This window comes from Myxocyprinus asiaticus, chromosome 48 (assembly GCF_019703515.2).
Source record: "Myxocyprinus asiaticus isolate MX2 ecotype Aquarium Trade chromosome 48, UBuf_Myxa_2, whole genome shotgun sequence".
NCBI classification, from domain to species: Eukaryota; Metazoa; Chordata; class Actinopteri; order Cypriniformes; family Catostomidae; genus Myxocyprinus; species Myxocyprinus asiaticus.
The window spans coordinates 1,372,834-1,390,609 of NC_059391.1; the positions used below are offsets into that span (position 1 = coordinate 1,372,834).

Here is a 17,776-nt window from a genome sequence, read left to right on the forward strand (position 1 = left end):
TTGGCTTCTTTCTGGCAACTCGACCATGCAGCTCATTTTTGTTCAAGTATCGTCGTATTGTGCTCTTTGAAACAACCACACCGTCTTTTGCCAGAGCAGCCTGTATTTCTCCTGAGGTTACCTGTGGGTTTTTCTTTGTATCCCGAACAATTCTTCTGGCAGTTTCTTGCAATTCTTATTAATAAGTGATTGAACAGTACTGACTGGCATTTTCAAGGCTTTGGATATCTTTTTATATCCTTTTCCATCTTTATAAAGTTCCATTACCTTGTTACGCAGGTCTTTTGACAGTTCTTTTCTGCTCCCCATGGCTCAGTATCTAGCCTGATCAGTGCATCCACGTGAGAGCTAACAAATTAATTGACAATTTCTACACAGACACTAACAATTTAAAAAGCCACAGGTGTGGGAAATTAACCTTTAAATGCCACTTAAACCTGTGTGTGTCACCTTGTGTGTCTGTAACAAGGCCAAACATTCAAGGGTGTGTAAACTTTTGATCAGGGCCATTTGGGTGATTTCTGTTATCATTATGATTTAAAAAGGAGCCAAACAACTATGTGATAATAAATGGCTTCATATGATCACTATCCTTAAAAAAAAAAAAAAAAAGATTTTTTTTTTTGCACGATCAGTCATATTTTCAAAATCAATGCCAAAATTTCACAATTTCTGCCAGGGTATGCAAACTTTTGAGCACAACTGTATATACAGCGGCCTCGTTTCCCAGAAAAATCGTAAGCCTAAGTAGTTCGTAGAATCCATCTTACGGTTCATCTTAGTTTTGCAACCCGTTTCCCAAAAGCATCATAATTTAAGTAGTACTTGAAAATGCTCATAGATTAATGAGTGCTCTGGAGTACTGTACAATGTGAAGAACATCATAAAAGACATAGACTTATGCAGACACCTGCAGGGCAATCGCGAAATTACACTTCATACAATTTAAATACCTATAGCTACACTTTATGCTCATTTAATATCAGTATAAATAAATGTTATTATTATTTTTAACCAGCAAGGCTAATAATAATAATAATAATAATAATAATAATAATAATAATAAACAATAATAAATGCAGAAAATGGTTAGTCAGTATTGGATGAACAGATAAATTGATAAGTAAACATATAGTTATTTGTGGACTAGTTGGTAACAACAAAGTGGTGGCATGATTGTTGCAGAGAACTGTAAAATTACAATCAGAGAGAGAAGGAAAAAAGTCCATAACTTGCTGCCGTTCATGGAAATTGTCCGTACAGTATATTGGCTCCTCATCCTCTTCTCCTCTTCCTCTCTGACACCTAAGGGTGCTCTCGCCCACACCACGCATTGTGTAGTACCGCACATGTTGTGTAGCATTGCTGTTACCGTTATCACTTTTGGGAGTAAAGAGCAGATCTCCCTTTGATTGGTGAATGTCCCTAAAGTGCAGTCTCCTTATTTTGCGCACCGCTATAACACGGTGAACCTTGTTATATTGAATTAATGCTTATTGTCATTAGCAGGACCATACACAGGGTCTCCGCTGTCTTCAATGATCCTGGAAGCTTTAATCTCGACCCACAGATTTTTGAAAACAAAATATTAAAATGCAGATGAATGAAGCAGTGTTTGTGTAAAATAAATATATCCTTCTGAAAAACAAAATGCAATTATGTGGTGAATTAAGTTGTACATTTAAGAAAATATTTTCCAATATTTCCAGCGAGGTAAATTACAAACGTTTTTAAAGTTACACACAAATTTAATTAAGTTGCAATAACGAGCAGCTCTACAGTCACATTTCAGCATTGCTACATGGACAGCGACTCTCTTAAGTAGCACTTAAACCACATCCTCGCATGTCCATGTTAAGTGCAGTTTTGGGAAATGCAAAAAATATGAACGTTCGTAAAATCACTGGTAGAAAATGCTCTTAACCGCTAAGATCAAAAATATGAACGTTCGTAAAATCACTGGTAGAAAATGCTCTTAACCGCCAAGATCGTTATTGGGAAACGAGGCCCTGGCTGTTAAATTAGTGCATTCCATTTTAAACTAAAGTGCATAAAATAATAATAAATAAAAAAATCTAAAGATTTAGCCAATTTATTTTCTCAAAGTTCAGTAAAAAGTAAAACGTGAAAAACATTATTTTCACAGCTTCTTCACTCACACAGGCACACACAGGAGAGTTCAGTGAAGTTCACATAGTAACATGTTTGTTAGATTTTTATATCTACTCCTCCTTGTTCCTAATACCCAAACATTAATTTAGCCTACGATTTTATGCAAAGAGATGGAACATGTTTTCATACATTTATCAACAGCACACAGATACATTACACACAATAGTATCCATCTGCTGAGCCGCAGAGCTGTAGGTCTGACGCAGAAGAATAAATCGGCCTTAAGTCACAGCATTTTCAGGCCCGCAGTATCCGGACTGATGTTACGCTAATGACAGAACAATCATGTCAGAGAGCACGGTAAGTTGTTGTCTTTGTCATTAAACATTTTTATTGATTCCATACTCGAACACAAACAGTACATGAAAACATGGAATCAACATTTATCAATATATTCCCCTCCCTCCTGTCACCCAACATACTGTACATCCCAGTGGTCAGACATTGTATAACAACAGACACACATATAAACAGACAGTCCAAAACAAATACTCGATGACATAAAAAGACATCAAAAAAATGAACCAACAAAAAAGAAAAAGGGTTCCACATATTAATTAATTTACATATATTTAATCACATTTAAAACTATAAGTCCCTCTCCACTACCCCTCTCCGAGAGCCCTCCAAAAATGCTAAATAGTTGCCCCACTTTTATCAAACAACCCCTGGTTGCCTAGCCTTCTATATGATACCTCCTCAAATGCTGCCACCCTGCTCATCTCTGTGCACCACTCCTGAAACGAGGGCGCTCCAGCCACCTTCCATCCCTTAAGGATGACCTACCTGCCGATCATAACACTGGCTAGGACCCAATTTTTTATGAATTTATCCCCTATATTAATGACCGCTCCATTGCCTAAAATACAGAGTCTGGGGCAAAATTAAATCTGAGTGCCCAATACATCACACATAAAAGTCTGAACCCTCAACCAAAATTCTTGGATCTTAACACACCACCAAAAACATGGGTTGTGTCCCCATCTTCTGATTGGCATCGCCAGCAGGTGGGTGTGTCTTTAAGACCAAGCCTATACAATCTAGAGGGGGTCCAATAGAATCAACGTAAAATCTTAAATTGCATAAGGCACACCCTTGCATCTCTAGATGTAGACTTGATGTTTTTTATAATCCTAGCCCACACTCCCTCCTCCAATATCAATTTTAAATCTTTCTCCCATAATCTCTTGAGAGAAGTTGAAGCTCTGTCCCCCAGACTCTGAATTAGCAGGAAGTAATACACTGGTGCCTCATGGCCTTTTCCAAAAGCAGTAATCACCACTTCCAGAGTATCTGCCACTTTAGGGGGATGTATGCTACTCCCAAAAATAGTACAAAGCAGGTGGCGCAGCTGTAAATACCTAAAGAATTGAGACCTGGGAATCCCAAAATGTTGAACCATATTTTCAAAGGATCTCAACACTCCACTCTCATATGTCACCGAGCGTATTAACCTCCCTCACAATCCACTCTGTCCAGCAGAAAGGGGGACTTATTAATACATAACTTTGGGTTCAGCCATATGCTCGAAGCAACATTTAAATAAATGTCCGAATTAAACACTCTGGACACTTTTGTCCATACCACGTGCAAATGCGAGATATCGGGGTGTAACTTAACTTCTCCGGTTAGTTTGATAGAAAGGCTTTGCAATGGTGAAGTAGGGGCAAGTACTTCCTGTTCAATACAAAACCTCTCAGGTGGAAGCGACCAATGAGCCAAATGTCTGAAACCAGATGCATAATAATAAAACAAAATCTTGGGTAGGCCTAGCCCACCTTTGTCAATCGGTCAATGCAACTTACTGAAATGTAATCTGCGACGTTTACCATTCCAAATGAAGGACTTCGCTATGCTATCAAATTGCTTGAAATAAGAGAGGGGGACATCTATAGGGAGAGATCGTAGCAGGTAGTTGAATTTTGGAATACAATTCATTTTAATAACATTAACCTTCCCAATCATAGATACATGTAACGAAGCCCACCTGCCCACATCGCTCGAAAACCTTTTATTAAAGGGTCAACATTAACTCTAACTAAATCACACAAATTTGCTGGGAATAAAATACCCAAATACTTAATGCCCTGTTGGGCCACTGGAAGATGCCCGGCTGAAAAGCCGTTACCGGGCAGTACGCTGTCAGAGCCAAAGCTTTGGATTTAGACCAATTCACTCTGTATCCTGAGAATTTAGAAAAGGAATTAATAATCCTGGGGAGGCAAGGCATTGATCTAGTAGGGTCGGAGACGAATAATAAAATATCATCTGCGTAAAGCAAAAGCTTATGTGCCACCACCCCTGGAAAATCATCCTCCTTTCTTATCGCGGCTACTAATGGTTCCAGGGAAAGACAGAACAGTAATGGGGAAAGAGGGCAATCCTGCCGAGTGCCCCTATCCAGAGTAAAATAATCTGAAATTAATCCATTTGTTTGTACCGCCGCTACAGGGTGTCTATAAAGTAACTTAATCCATCCAATAAAAGGATTCCTGAACCCGTACATTTCCAAAATCTTAAAAAGATAATCCATATCATACGCCTTTTTGGCGTCAAGTGAGATGGCAGCGACCGGAGTCTGATTATTCGCCACTGACCAAATGATATTGATGAAACGCCTAATGTTATCAGAAGAGCTACGGCCACAAATAAACCCCCACCTGATCTATATGTATAAGAGATGTCATAACTTTACTTAATCGGTTAACCAAAATTTTTGATAATATTTTAATGTCTAGCTGGATCAGCTAAATTGGACAGTAACTCTTACACCTCACTTGGATCTTTGTCCTTTTTAAGAATCAGACTGATCTGGCCTTGTGTCATGGATGTCGGAAGCGTTCCATTCTTTAATGATTCCGTATAAACCTTTAGCAAATGTGGAGCCAGTTCTGCAGCATAAGATCTAATAAATTCAGCGGCAAAGCCATCTGGCCCCAGAGTCTTGCATGCAAGTCCTTAATTACCTCGCCAAGTTCCTCCAAGGTAATCTCAGAATCAAGAGAATTTTTTTACTCAGTCGTCAGTTTAGGAAGTTCTAATGGATGCACAAAGTTTCTAATATCTTCATCAGTAGACAAAGACGTGGAAATATAGAGATCAAGATAGAATTCTTTAAAAGCATTATTAATATCAATGGCCAAGGTAAATACTTCACCACCAGCAGATTTCACTGAGGGAATGGTAGAAAAAGACACACTCTGTTTTATGTTTCTAGCCAGAGTTTCCCTGCCTTGTCCCCTGACTCAAAGTATGACTGTCTTGCCCTGAATAGCCAAAACTCCACCTTCCATGACAAAATAGTATTATATCTGTATTTCAATTGGGTCAATTCTCTGAGGCCATTAGACGACATTCTGCGCTTCAGCTCTTCCTCTGCACTTTTAATATTCCCTTCCAATTCCATGAGTTCTTGTGCTTTGGATTTTTTGGTGAATGAGGCATACTGTATGATCCGGCCCCTAAGAACCGCCTTAAGTGCCTCACAGAAGATACTGAGGACCAGTTGGTCTCCATATAGACATTGATTTCAGCCTTTAGCATTTGTTGAAATTCAGGATTTTGCAAAAGGGATACATTAAAGCACCAACTATATGATTTCTTTTTCTCCATATGTGGCAACACCTCTAAACATACCAGGGCATGATCTGAGACTAAAATGTTTCCAATTGAGCAATCAACAACAGATGAAATGAGGGACTTAGATATATAAAAAAAAAATCTATTCTAGAGTAAATCTTATGGACTGATGAAAAAATGTATAGTCCCTACCAGATAGGTTCAAAAGTCTCCAAATATCTGTAAGACCACGATTTTTACACATCCTGTGAAGTGTCAGTGTCGCTCTAGGGGGCTTTTTTTGCTTCAGTATGATCAAGGTCTGAGTCCATCAAAAGATTAAAGTCTCCTCCCAATATTATATCATGAGGAGTGCCAGCGGCTTGCAACATCCCTTCAAGATCTATAAAAAAGCCCTGATCATTAATGTTAGGTGCATAAATATTAGCCAAAATAAGACTAGATCGTGTGTCAAAGACAAGATTGTAAAGACCACATTCCAACATTAGTGCAACAATCAAACCCCGAACATCCCCTAGAACAAAAAAACGAAAGAAAGAAAAATGTGCGCATTAACCCCGCTCACGACAGCGCCAACTGGCGTCCATCCCTCCAAACTCAAACAGCCCCCGTGACAACCTTGCCGATTGCTCAAATCCGATGTTTCAATAAAAATTTTGTGAGATAGAATTACATAGCAAAAAATAATCTATAAAACAAACTCCAGCCATTAGGGAGAATAAACACAAAGAGCATGTAGATTCATCCACAAAACTGTCCTGAAGATGTGTTATTCTACAAAATAAACTCCAGCCAATAGGTGGAGCCAGCACAAAAATAGCGTGCAGATTCCTCAAATTGTCAAGCGAATGTTCAGTGATCCGGTCCACTCGGCTGCAACATGAGTGCAAGCAAATGACTTACTCCAATGACTTTGCAAGAAATACTCCACAAAATAAACTCCAGCCAACAGGCAAACTAAGCACAAAGAGTGTGTAGCTTCATCCACAAAACCATCCCGAAAGTGTGTTGCTCTACAAAATAAACTCCAGCCGCTAGGCGGAACCATCACAAAAAGAGATTCTTAAAACAGTCAAGCGAATGTTCATTGAGCCGGTCCAATCGGCTGCAACGTGAGTACCACAAGATGACTTACTCTCTCCATTGACTTTATGAAGGACATCACTTGCTGTGGGCACGTGAATGTTTTATGACCATCCTTGGCATCTATTCTCAATTTGGCCGGGAATATCTGTGCAAAAGCGACCTTCCGTTGATGTAAATGTTTCTTGCATTCCTTGAATCGATCACATTTCTCTCGTTGATTTCGCAAAGTCTGGGAACAAGAAAATGCTGTGGTTCTTCCAAGAAAGCCTTCCGTTATTCCTCACCTCACGTAACACAAGATCTTTATCAGATGATCTCAGAAATTTGGCCAGAATTTATCTCCCTCCGTGGATCACCGAGCTGGAACCCTGTGAGCTCACTCAATTTCCATCTTATGGCCTGCCATGTCAAGCAGACTTGGAAAGAGCCCATCCAGGAATTCCACCATATCCTGTCCCTTCACTCCCTCCGGGACTCCGACAATATGGAAGTTATTCCGCTGGCTATGGTTTTCCATGTCCTCCAACTTCTCCCAAACATGCTCCAAATCCACCTTGGTTGCTAGCGGATTAGCAGATAATTCCCTCTCCGATGACTCCAGGTAATCGATCCGTTTCTCAACGTATCACAGCAAGATCCTCCAATTCAGCAACGACCTTCGTCAGCATTGCCGACATGTTCAGCATCTCCCGCCGCATTTCTCGCACCTCTCCAACCAAATTGACTCCCAGGCACGTGGCCTGCTCAGGGGTGTCAGCTTGAGCACGTAAGTGTCTTTTAATGTCTCCAGAGCATAAGGATTTTGAATTGTTTGACATATTGTCCTCCTAGAATAGTTATGGAACAGAGTGTATCGAATCTTACCGGTTTATGTCTTAAAAAGTATTAAAACTTGCAAAGTGCGCAGAGCTTGCCATTCACACATCCGATCCTTGCATGGCGTCACGTGACTCCCAAGTTGTTGTTCCCAAAGTTTTATTAAATCTAGTATTTTTGGTAAACAATTATTTTATTAAGCTAAGTGTTTATCTGCTAACTACTGGATCTGTATACATGTATTTCTCATTATTCTTATAGAAGCTTAAATTGGTTGTCATAACAAATATTATTCTGGAAACAGTTTGATTAGCATTCAGGTTGTATTTTAAAAAAAAATGCTTTTGTTTGGAGTCACTCAAGCTTTTGTTGTTTAAATAATTATTTTAGTTTAATTTAGTATTATTTAAATTTCTTATTAATTATGCAATTTATTTATTTATTTTTTATTTTATTTTGCAACATACATGTTTTATTAGGCTATGTAATTGAATATTTATTTTGAATTTGATATTATTAAATACATATGACATTTAATGCCCATTCTTTATGTCTTTTTGAAGTACTCTTTGTAACTTTATGAAAAGGAAAGAAATCAAATGATCACATATAATATAGTCAAATGGGAAACACCTTACAATAAAGTTTCATTTGTTAACTTGAAAAAAAAATGAGCAATACTTTAACAGCATTTGGTAATCTTGGTTAATGTTAATTTCAACACTTACTAATATATTTTTTAAATCAGAAGTTGTAAATGTTAACATTAGTTCATAAAATATAAATGAACATAGAACAACATTTTATCCATTAACATTAACAGAGATTAATAAATGCTGTAAAAAAAAAATAATAACAGTTTTTTGTTAGTTCATGAAACCTACTGCATTAATGTTAACACATGGAACCTTACTGAAAAGTGTTGAAAAGGCTACCATTAAAAGTTTTAGATAGTAATCAAATCGAAATCGATGTAAAAACTTACTAATATATTTTTTAAATCAGAAGTTGTAAATGTTAACATTGGTTCATAAAATATAAATGAACAAAGAACAATGTTTTATCCATTAAAATTAACAGAGATTAATAAATGCTGTTAAAAAAAAAATATCTTTGTTAATTCATGAAACCTACTGCATTAATGTTAACACATGGAACCTTACTGAAAAGTGTTGAAAAGGTTACCATTAAATGTTTTAGTTAGTAATCAAATCAAAATTGATGTAAAAACAGCACATTTTAAAGCTAAAAATGCAAACAAATGTAAAAAATTACACTCCAAATGGTAGATGCCGCTAATCAACTAACACTGCATCGGTCTTGAGACTGCTGTGGCTCTGCGGCTCTGCAGATGGAATATCTCGATACACATTACAAAATCATACATTATTATATTATTAAATATAAAAATAATATACACATTGTGGTGTTGAAATGAAAAAAAAAAAAAAATAAATAAATACTGATAAGAAATAAGACACTGATGTTGGACGAGAAGGACTGGCTCGCAGTCTTCGCTCTAATTCATCCCAAAGGTGCTCTATCTGGTTGAGGTCAGGACTCTGTGCAGGCCAGTCAAGTTCTTCCACACCAAACTCGCTCATCCATGTCTTTATGGACCTTGCTTTGTGCACTGGTGCGCAGTCATGCTGGAACAGGAAGGGGCCATCCCCAAACTGTTCCCACAAAGTTGGGAGCATGGAATTGTCCAAAATCTCTTGGTATGCTGAAGCATTCAGAGTTCCTTTCACTGGAACTAAGGGGCCAAGCCCAGCTCCTGAAAAGCAACCCCACACCATAATCCCTCCTCCACCAAACTTCACAGTTGGCACAGTGCAGTCAGACAAGTACCGGTCTCCTGGCAACCGCCAAACCCAGACTCGTCCATCAGATTGCCAGATGGAGAAGCGTGATTCGTCACTCCAGAGAACACGTCTCCACTGCTCTAGAGTCCAGTGGCGGCGTGCTTTACACCACTGCATCTGACGCTTTGCATTGCACTTGGTGATGTATGGCTTGGATGCAGCTACTCGGCCATGGAAACCCATTCCATGAAGCTCTCTACGCACTGTTCTTGAGCTAATCTGAAGGCCACATGAACTTTGGAGGTCTGTAGCGACTGACTCTGCAGAAAGTTGGCGACCTCTGCGCACTATGCGCCTCAGCATCCGCTGACCCCACTCTGTCATTTTACGTGGCCTACCACTTCGTGGCTGAGTTGCTGTCATTCCCAATTGCTTCCACTTTGTTATAATACCACTGACAGTTGACTGTGGAATATTTAGTAGTGAGGAAATTTCACGACTGGACTTGTTGCACAGGTGGCATCCTATCACAGTACCACGCTGGAATTCACTGAGCTCCTGAGAGCGGCCCATTCTTTCACAAATGTTTGTAGAAGCAGTCTGCATGCCTAGGTGCTTCATTTTATACACCTGTGGCCATGGAAGTGATTGGAACACCTGAATTCAATTATTTGGATGGGTGAGCGAATACTTTTGGCAATATAGTGTATATATATATATATATATATATATATATACACGTATATCTAAAAGAGCCACTTATGTGTTCATGTCTTTTTAAAGATGTCGTTCCGTAATTGTGTTCCTTGTGCGAGAGACACATCCCGCCGTCAGATCAGCATGAGAGCTGCATTCACTGTCTGGGCCACACCAACTCAGAGTCAGCTCTAAAGGAGACAGACTGCCCTCACTGCGAGGGCATGAGTCTCAAGACGCTTCGCTCGTGAGTCACCCTGGTTCTGAGGGTTTGTTCTCACACACCCTCCCACCCGCTTCTTCTGTGATACCCTAGGATTCACATGAAGAGGCACGGTAGAGCCGGAGGTCGAGCAGGATGAATTTAAGGTGGACCTTGTGCCGGCACACACCCTGCGAGCCCCTCAATCTCCACGTGATGCGTCTTTGCCGATACATTATGTGCGAGATGAGCTCCGGCCCTCTGAAAGAACGCGTGGCCTTGTCTTGTTCAGCGATTCTGATGCTGGGGATGATAATTATGATCTGCCCCATTCTTCCCTGAAGTTCATAACTGTCTTAGTTCTGGCATGCACCCTTCTCAGCACACTTGTGCAGTGAAGCCATTCTCTCTAATGGGGATCACGGTTATGCTAAGAGAACAGTTATACACAACTACCCCCTGTGGAGGAGGCGGTAGCGGCACACCTCTGCCCAGCGAGTAACAGGCCGTAGAAATCACGCCCCATACATCCTTCCAAGCCGTGTCGACAAACGTCCACACTGGCTGGAAAAGCTTACTCAGCGGCAGGACAAGCTGGATCAGCACTCCACACAATGGTGGTGCTCCAGGTGTTTCAAGCTAAGCTCCTCAAGTTAATGGACGAGCAAGGTTTCAATCCAGAGACATTCAAAGAGCTCCGCCCAGCTACAGACTTAGCACTGGGTGCCACGAAAGTCACTGTGCAGGCCATTGGCAAGTCCATGGGCAACCTGGTAGTTCTGGATCGACATGTATGGCTGACCCTCACAGAAATAATTGATAAGGAAAAAGCCACTCAGTTGGATGCTCCAGTGTCTCCAGCCAGCCTCTTTTGGTGACTCTGTGAATAAGTTTGCTGAGTGTTACGTCGCAACTCAGCAGCAATCACAGGCTATGAAACACTTTATGCCAAAATGGAGTACATCACAGCCGGTTCGCCCTCGCTCTGTTTCCCATTCATAATGTTAACTCAGAAACAGATCTTATCGCACATCCATCCTCAGGACTGATTTGCGTCAATAGATCTGAAGGGTGTGTACTTCATGTACCAATTGCACCACGTTACAAGCGGCTTTTTAGGTTCGCGTTCGAGGGAACTGCGTATCAATTTAATGTCCTTCATTTCAGTCTGCCTCTGGCTCCCCGCACGTTCACGAAGTGTATCGATACGGTGCCCGCCCCATTGAAAATGAACGGTGTGTGTGAGTGTGTTTTGAATTACCTCAGCGATTGGTTATTACCAGCCAATCAGAGGCACTACTGAGCAAACACAGAGACTTACTGCTTTGTATATGGAAAATCTGGTCTAATGTCAACTGGCGAAAAGCACACTTTTCCCCAGCTAGTAAATCTCCTTTTTAGGAGTTCATGTGTGCGCACCTCATGAACGAGTGCATACAGACCATTCATCGGTGTCTGTTTCAGTTCAAACTGAAAAAACATTACCACTGAAGTCATTTCATTTTCCTGTGCATTGCGGTAACTCGTCACTGTTTGGCTGCTCTAGCACCATGGACAGTGCCAGCCCTTTACCAACAAGTTGTTATGCTGGGTCAAGTTTTCAGAAAGAAAGTGCTGACTGCAAATGCATCCAACACAGGTGAGGCACGGTGTGTAATGGACACCCGACTTTTGACACCTGGAAACAGGTGCGAAACGGCTGTGACATGTCAACCGCCTAGAGGTACTAGCTGTCTTTCTAGCTTTGAGAGCTTTTTGTTCCGATATTGTGAATCACCACATTCTGATTCGTTCAGACAACACAACAGTAGTGGTGTATATATGTTGCCAAGACACGCTGGCCCACGTATTTCCGGCGAAACGCAAGTATGCGCTTCCCCCGGTGCGCCTCCTTCATTCTATCATCAGCAGAGTCTGGGTGGACATGGAAACATTTCTGTTAATTGTGCCAAAATGGCCCAATCAGCCATGGTTTCCGGAAATGTAGAGATGTTATACAGCTCGCCATGGGAAATACCGCTGAGGAGGGATCTCCTCTCTCAGGCGCAAGGCACAATCTGGCATTCCCAACCCAAGCTGTGGAACCGGCATGTGTGGCCCCTGAACGGAGCATGCTAAACGTGCCAGAACTGACTCACTCAGTCATGAACACCATTTTAAAGGCCAGAACACTGTCCACGAGACGCCTTTACGCACTAAAATGGAATGTATTCACTGATTGTTGTCTCTCACATGGCAAAGACCCAATAAGCTGCCCCATACATGAAATTCTCATATTTCTTCAAGTGCGATTAGATGCAGGACTTACTCCGTCAACGCTCAAAGTGTATGTGGCAACTATATCATGCACATGAAGCCGGCGCCACTCTACGTAAGCATGAATTAATCATAAAGTTCCTTAAGGAGCAAGACAATTAAACCCACCTCGGCCGGCTACAGTCCCGACTTGGGACAAGTCGAGCCTTTGGACTCTGTTGATTTGCGCATGCTCTCAGTTTATTGTGCTGGCTCTGGCCACAGTAAAAGGGGTCGGTGACCTGCATGCACTATCAATTGAAAATTCATGTCTGAAGTTTGGGCCTGGACTTTCAAATGCCACTGCCAAACCCAGAAAAGACTATGTGCCTAAGGTCCTAACCATGCCCTTCAAAGCGCAGGTGGTTCACCTTCAGGTCTTCTTCCCTCCTCCTTTTAATTCGGATGAGGAACAATCATTGCATTTGTTATGCCCTGCGCGGGCGCTATACGCATACGCTGAGCGTACCCGCCAGTTTAGACTGTCTGAAGAGCACTTTGTATGCTACGGAGAACGCACGAAAGGAATGCCCATCTCCAAGCAAAGACTTTCTCACTGGATTGTCGATGCAATTGCCCTGGCTTATGAGTCGCAGGATAAGACTTGCCCAATTGGTGTTAAAGCACACTCAACTAGAGGCATGGCCTCCTCATGGACATAGACAAATGGTGTGTCCTTACAAGACATATGTTTTGCAGCAGGATGGTCTTCTCAAAGCACATTCGTAAGATTTTACAACCTAGATGTAACGTCTCTCTCTTCATAAGTCCTCTCTGTTTAGAGCGTTTGCTATTTCGTTGGCCAAATATATACTTATGCTCCTCCCTTTAAGGACGCGCACCCCATCTTTTTACACAACCGCCTGCATTCCGCCAGTTGTAATTTACCATAAGTCACGACTTACATTATAAATACTGTAAACCCCCTTCCCGACTGGGTTCGTGAAGGAGTTAATTCATTCTATATGACTATAGTTCATATATTCATTCTGAGTGCTCCCCTCCTGGCCCAAGACGAGAGTCACTCACTGTGGCATACTCATGTTGGTCGCCATCCCACGAGACTGCAGCATCGTGTTTCCTTTCTGGGAGGTTATGTCGTGTAGTGCGGTATGATAGGATTCTGTTCCCCATATGCATTAATCAACGCAATGTCAAGTGTACTGAGTCGTAAAGGAACATCTCAGTTGTACGTAACTTTGGTTCCCTGAGATGAACGGAACGAGACACTGCGAATGCTAGCCGCACTACAAGACTCAGAGTTCTTGAGGTATGAGTGATGCGCTCCTTGTTATCAGGAAATGGTGTTTGTGCACCTGCTTTAATAGCGGACAGCTTCGTACCAAAACAGGCGGGGCTCAAACACCATAGCCAATATTAAAATATTGGCGTTATTGTAGAGAGGTTTCAACTAGGTCGAGTAAGAAGGCACTCCCCATATGCGTTAATCAATGCATGTCTTGTTCCCTTCGTCTCAGGGACGATATCTGAATGACCATTTTAACTAGTAAAAATGACATTTTAACATGTAACAATTAATTTTTAACGTAAGAATTCAGTTACAATGCTCAAGAATGACAGTTTTTACTCGTTGAAATTCTATTTTTGATATCAAGAATGTATTTCCGTGAGTGATTACTAATATCAACAATTTGCATTTCCAGTAGTAGAAAATACATTCCTGATATCAAGAATTAGCATTTTAACTAGTGAAAATGTAATTGTTGATATCAACAATTCATATCCTACATGTGATTAAAAGTTAAAAGGGCACCAAAACTATGCAAAGGTAATTACAGATATCAAAAATTCAATTTTCACTAGTTAAAATGCTAATTCTTGATATCAAGAATTTACTTCTTACTAGTAAAAATATAATTTTTGATATCAGCAATTACATTGTTACTAGTAAAAATAGAAATTCCTGATATAAAGAAATTAATTTTCACTTGATAAAATTTTAATTCTTGATATCTGTAAATGTATTTCAACATGTTACAATTGGGATTTCTGATATCTGGAAATGGATTTCAGATATCAATAATTTAGTGTGTAATTAATGATATCTAAAAAGTATTTCTTACTAGTAACAATTACATTACAGATATCAGAAATTAAAATTGTCACTAGTGAAAACTGAATATCTGATATCAAAAATGAACATTTTTGCGAGTGGAAATGTAATTATTGATATCAACAATTTGCATTTCCACTAATGAAAATGACATTCTTGATATCAAGAAACAGAATTCTCACTAGTGAAAACTGAATTGTTCATATCAACAATTCATACCCTGTGAATGAATAAAAGTGAATTCGGCTTGCCATACTGTATTATGTTTGTGTATTTAGAACTTTTCAGCTCTGATTGTATGTTTATGGCTCATATCAGAGTGGATTGCCTGTGAACCAGTCAATACATGATTCAAGCTTTACAAAGAAACTGTTATTGAATGAGCATTATTAAAAATGGGGCAGTTCAAAATTATTTTGGACCTGACGCAAAACCTTAAGTGAACAGTTTCATTCACGACTATTTCAAATGTCATGATTGTTTTATAGTTAAGGTGTCACTGGGCTTAATATATTTGGATGCAATGTATTGGCGTGTACGTTATGTGTCAACCCTGAAATGTAATTGTATAATGTTGTGGAGCTTGTTGTTCATTTTCTTCCAATTGAGTTTCAAATATGGCTGAATTGGAGGGGCTGCATGATGTTAGTCAATCATAACAGTTGGCATTTACATTGTTTACAAGTCTTAAAGGGCCAGATAGCTTAAAACTGATTGTTTCAGACAGAGGGCCAGAGACAGGGTGGAAAATTATTATATATGACTAAATTATGACTGTTTTTGGTGCAAAAAAAAAAAAAAAAAACACCAAAAAAAATAAAATAAATAAAAAATAAATAAATATATAGTAATATTATAAGTGGACCTCAGGGAAGATAATAAAAATTTTAGATAAAAAAAGATCTATAATTTAGAAGATAGGAAGGTAAAAAAAAAAAAAAAAAGAGAATGTCATGACCCCCTTTAAGATTTTATGGGGAGGTAGAAGCACTTATGTATAGAGTATGTACATGCTCTTTGCTCTTAAAATGGTGTCATGCTGAACAACAATGCTTTGTTGCTGGCGAACGTACCCTTGGGTGTCAGAGAGGAAAATGGAAAGGTTGTAGAAAAGGAAGAAGGTGAAAAGAAGAGCCAAGATAGACAGTTCACCCCTTTAATAAAACATCTCCATTCCCTTTTAATTTAATTTGTAAAACAATCTTGATGCACACAAATCCATTACATTTTTTATTTTAATTGTATTATTCTATTTCATTTATCTATTTTATTTCTATTTCTACATTTTAAATTATATATTAGTATTTTATTATTAAATATGAGTGTACATTAGAAAATAAAAAGAGGCCAATATAGCTGATATGATTACTAGACCTAAATAGTTATATAATATACATTTAAAATTTTTATTTTTGTGATAAATTGTGTTTTGGAGTAAGACTGGCTTCTTATTCTGAAGTGCAATACATGGGACAGTTGCCTTACCAAAATTTGTGACCAAAAGATAGTTCCAAAGGGCGCTGTTGAATCAGTTTTTTTGTAGGGTTTACCCTGCCATTGACTGCTGAGGAAGTGAATCAGTTTGCTGAACAACTCTATGATTGTCTTAGCATGGCTTTGAGAAATAACATTTCAATTGGGTTAAAGTTGCTTCATGAAGAAGATAACAACTACCAAGTACCCTGCACCTTCATCATTCACTCACCACTATGTCTGAAATCCTTAAGACTTCAAATTAACCCTTAAATTAACAAATGTTTTAAATATAAAAGTAATATATGTGTTGTCAATATTACTTGTGTATTATATTCCACATGTAATAATATTTTGAATGTGCAGAAACATAAGGGAGAAGATGTGATCTTCAATGAATAAAGACCAACATTTTTATTTACTTTTAAAGCTGTTTAAAGCCGATTTAATTTAACATTATAAAAAAGAACATCCAGGACATCTAAATCATAAAGGTTTGAATCGACATGAGGGTGAGGAAATATTTATAATGAGGAAATGTGCCTAACTTTCATGAAAATATTGTCACAATGTAAAAATCTGAATGACCCTAAAAAAGGCTTTATTTTCTATATACAAAAAAATATACATTTCTTATTTGTTTCTTTTGATTTTGGAGTAAAATAAGACTAGGACATTTCTTAACTGGTTTCGTGAGAATCACCCAGTAGTTCAAGAGTATCTTGTTATGTATGCTACAAACTTTCTGAGAGAGAGAGAGAGAGAGAGAGAGAGAGAGAATATCATGAGGCTAAAGTTTTGAAATTTCATCCTTTGTAGTTGTTGTAACTAGTCTCTGAACCATTACAGAACATGATATTTATGACACTAAAATGAGACCTTTTCTGATAAAATGTATACCCTGAAGGTACAAAGACACTTGTTTTTACATTCACACTTGGTTCTATTACCAACACACTGTTAGTTGAGCGAGAGGTTAGAGATGAACTGAGACAAAACACTTTTGCATTATTCTAATTATCTTTTTGCATGGTTTTTCTAGATGACAGTAACGCTAACCCTGTGTCTGCTTCTGAGGCCAAGGTGAGAGTACTGGAGATTACATTATATATAGTGAACCTGAAAGTATCTGGCCACTTGACACACTTAAAAATGTTTGAATGTCATTGCATTAGATAACAAAATATCAAAGCAAGTTTTATTTGCAAACAAGTTATGCCAGAGCTTTTCTCAGAGCTAACAGCATTTTCTGAGCCATTTTTGAAATTACTTTTAATCAACAGATGTCAAGGTGGTTTTTAGTGAATGTATTAAGTAAGTTCTTAAAAGTTTACACACGTGTTCTAGCAGAGCAACCACAGGTGGAGTTCAGCAAACTGGAGTGATAGTTCACCCGAAGTGATGTGGTACTGAAAATTTTGTCATCATTTACTCACCTGTTTTTTTCATGTTTTTCCAAACCTGTATTACTTTCTTTCTTCCATGAAATGTAAAAGGAGATGTTAGGCAGAATGTTAGGAACTGACAGCCCCAGGCAGTCATTATACACTTTCATGGTGCTGGAACTGTATTTGTACA

At 39.1% G+C, this 17,776-nt stretch overlaps 1 protein-coding gene across 3 annotated transcripts in view; it reads left to right on the forward strand.

Annotated features, from left to right (window-relative positions):
• The window catches only part of spire2 (spire-type actin nucleation factor 2), a 95,797-nt gene that overhangs the window by 10,456 nt on the left and 67,565 nt on the right, over nt 1-17,776 (forward strand). For all 3 annotated transcript variants that reach the window (XM_051692044.1, XM_051692045.1, XM_051692046.1), the window contains exon 2: nt 17,241-17,281. In XM_051692044.1, the coding sequence (XP_051548004.1) occupies nt 17,241-17,281 (41 nt within the window). The remainder of the gene's footprint in view (nt 1-17,240; nt 17,282-17,776) is intronic.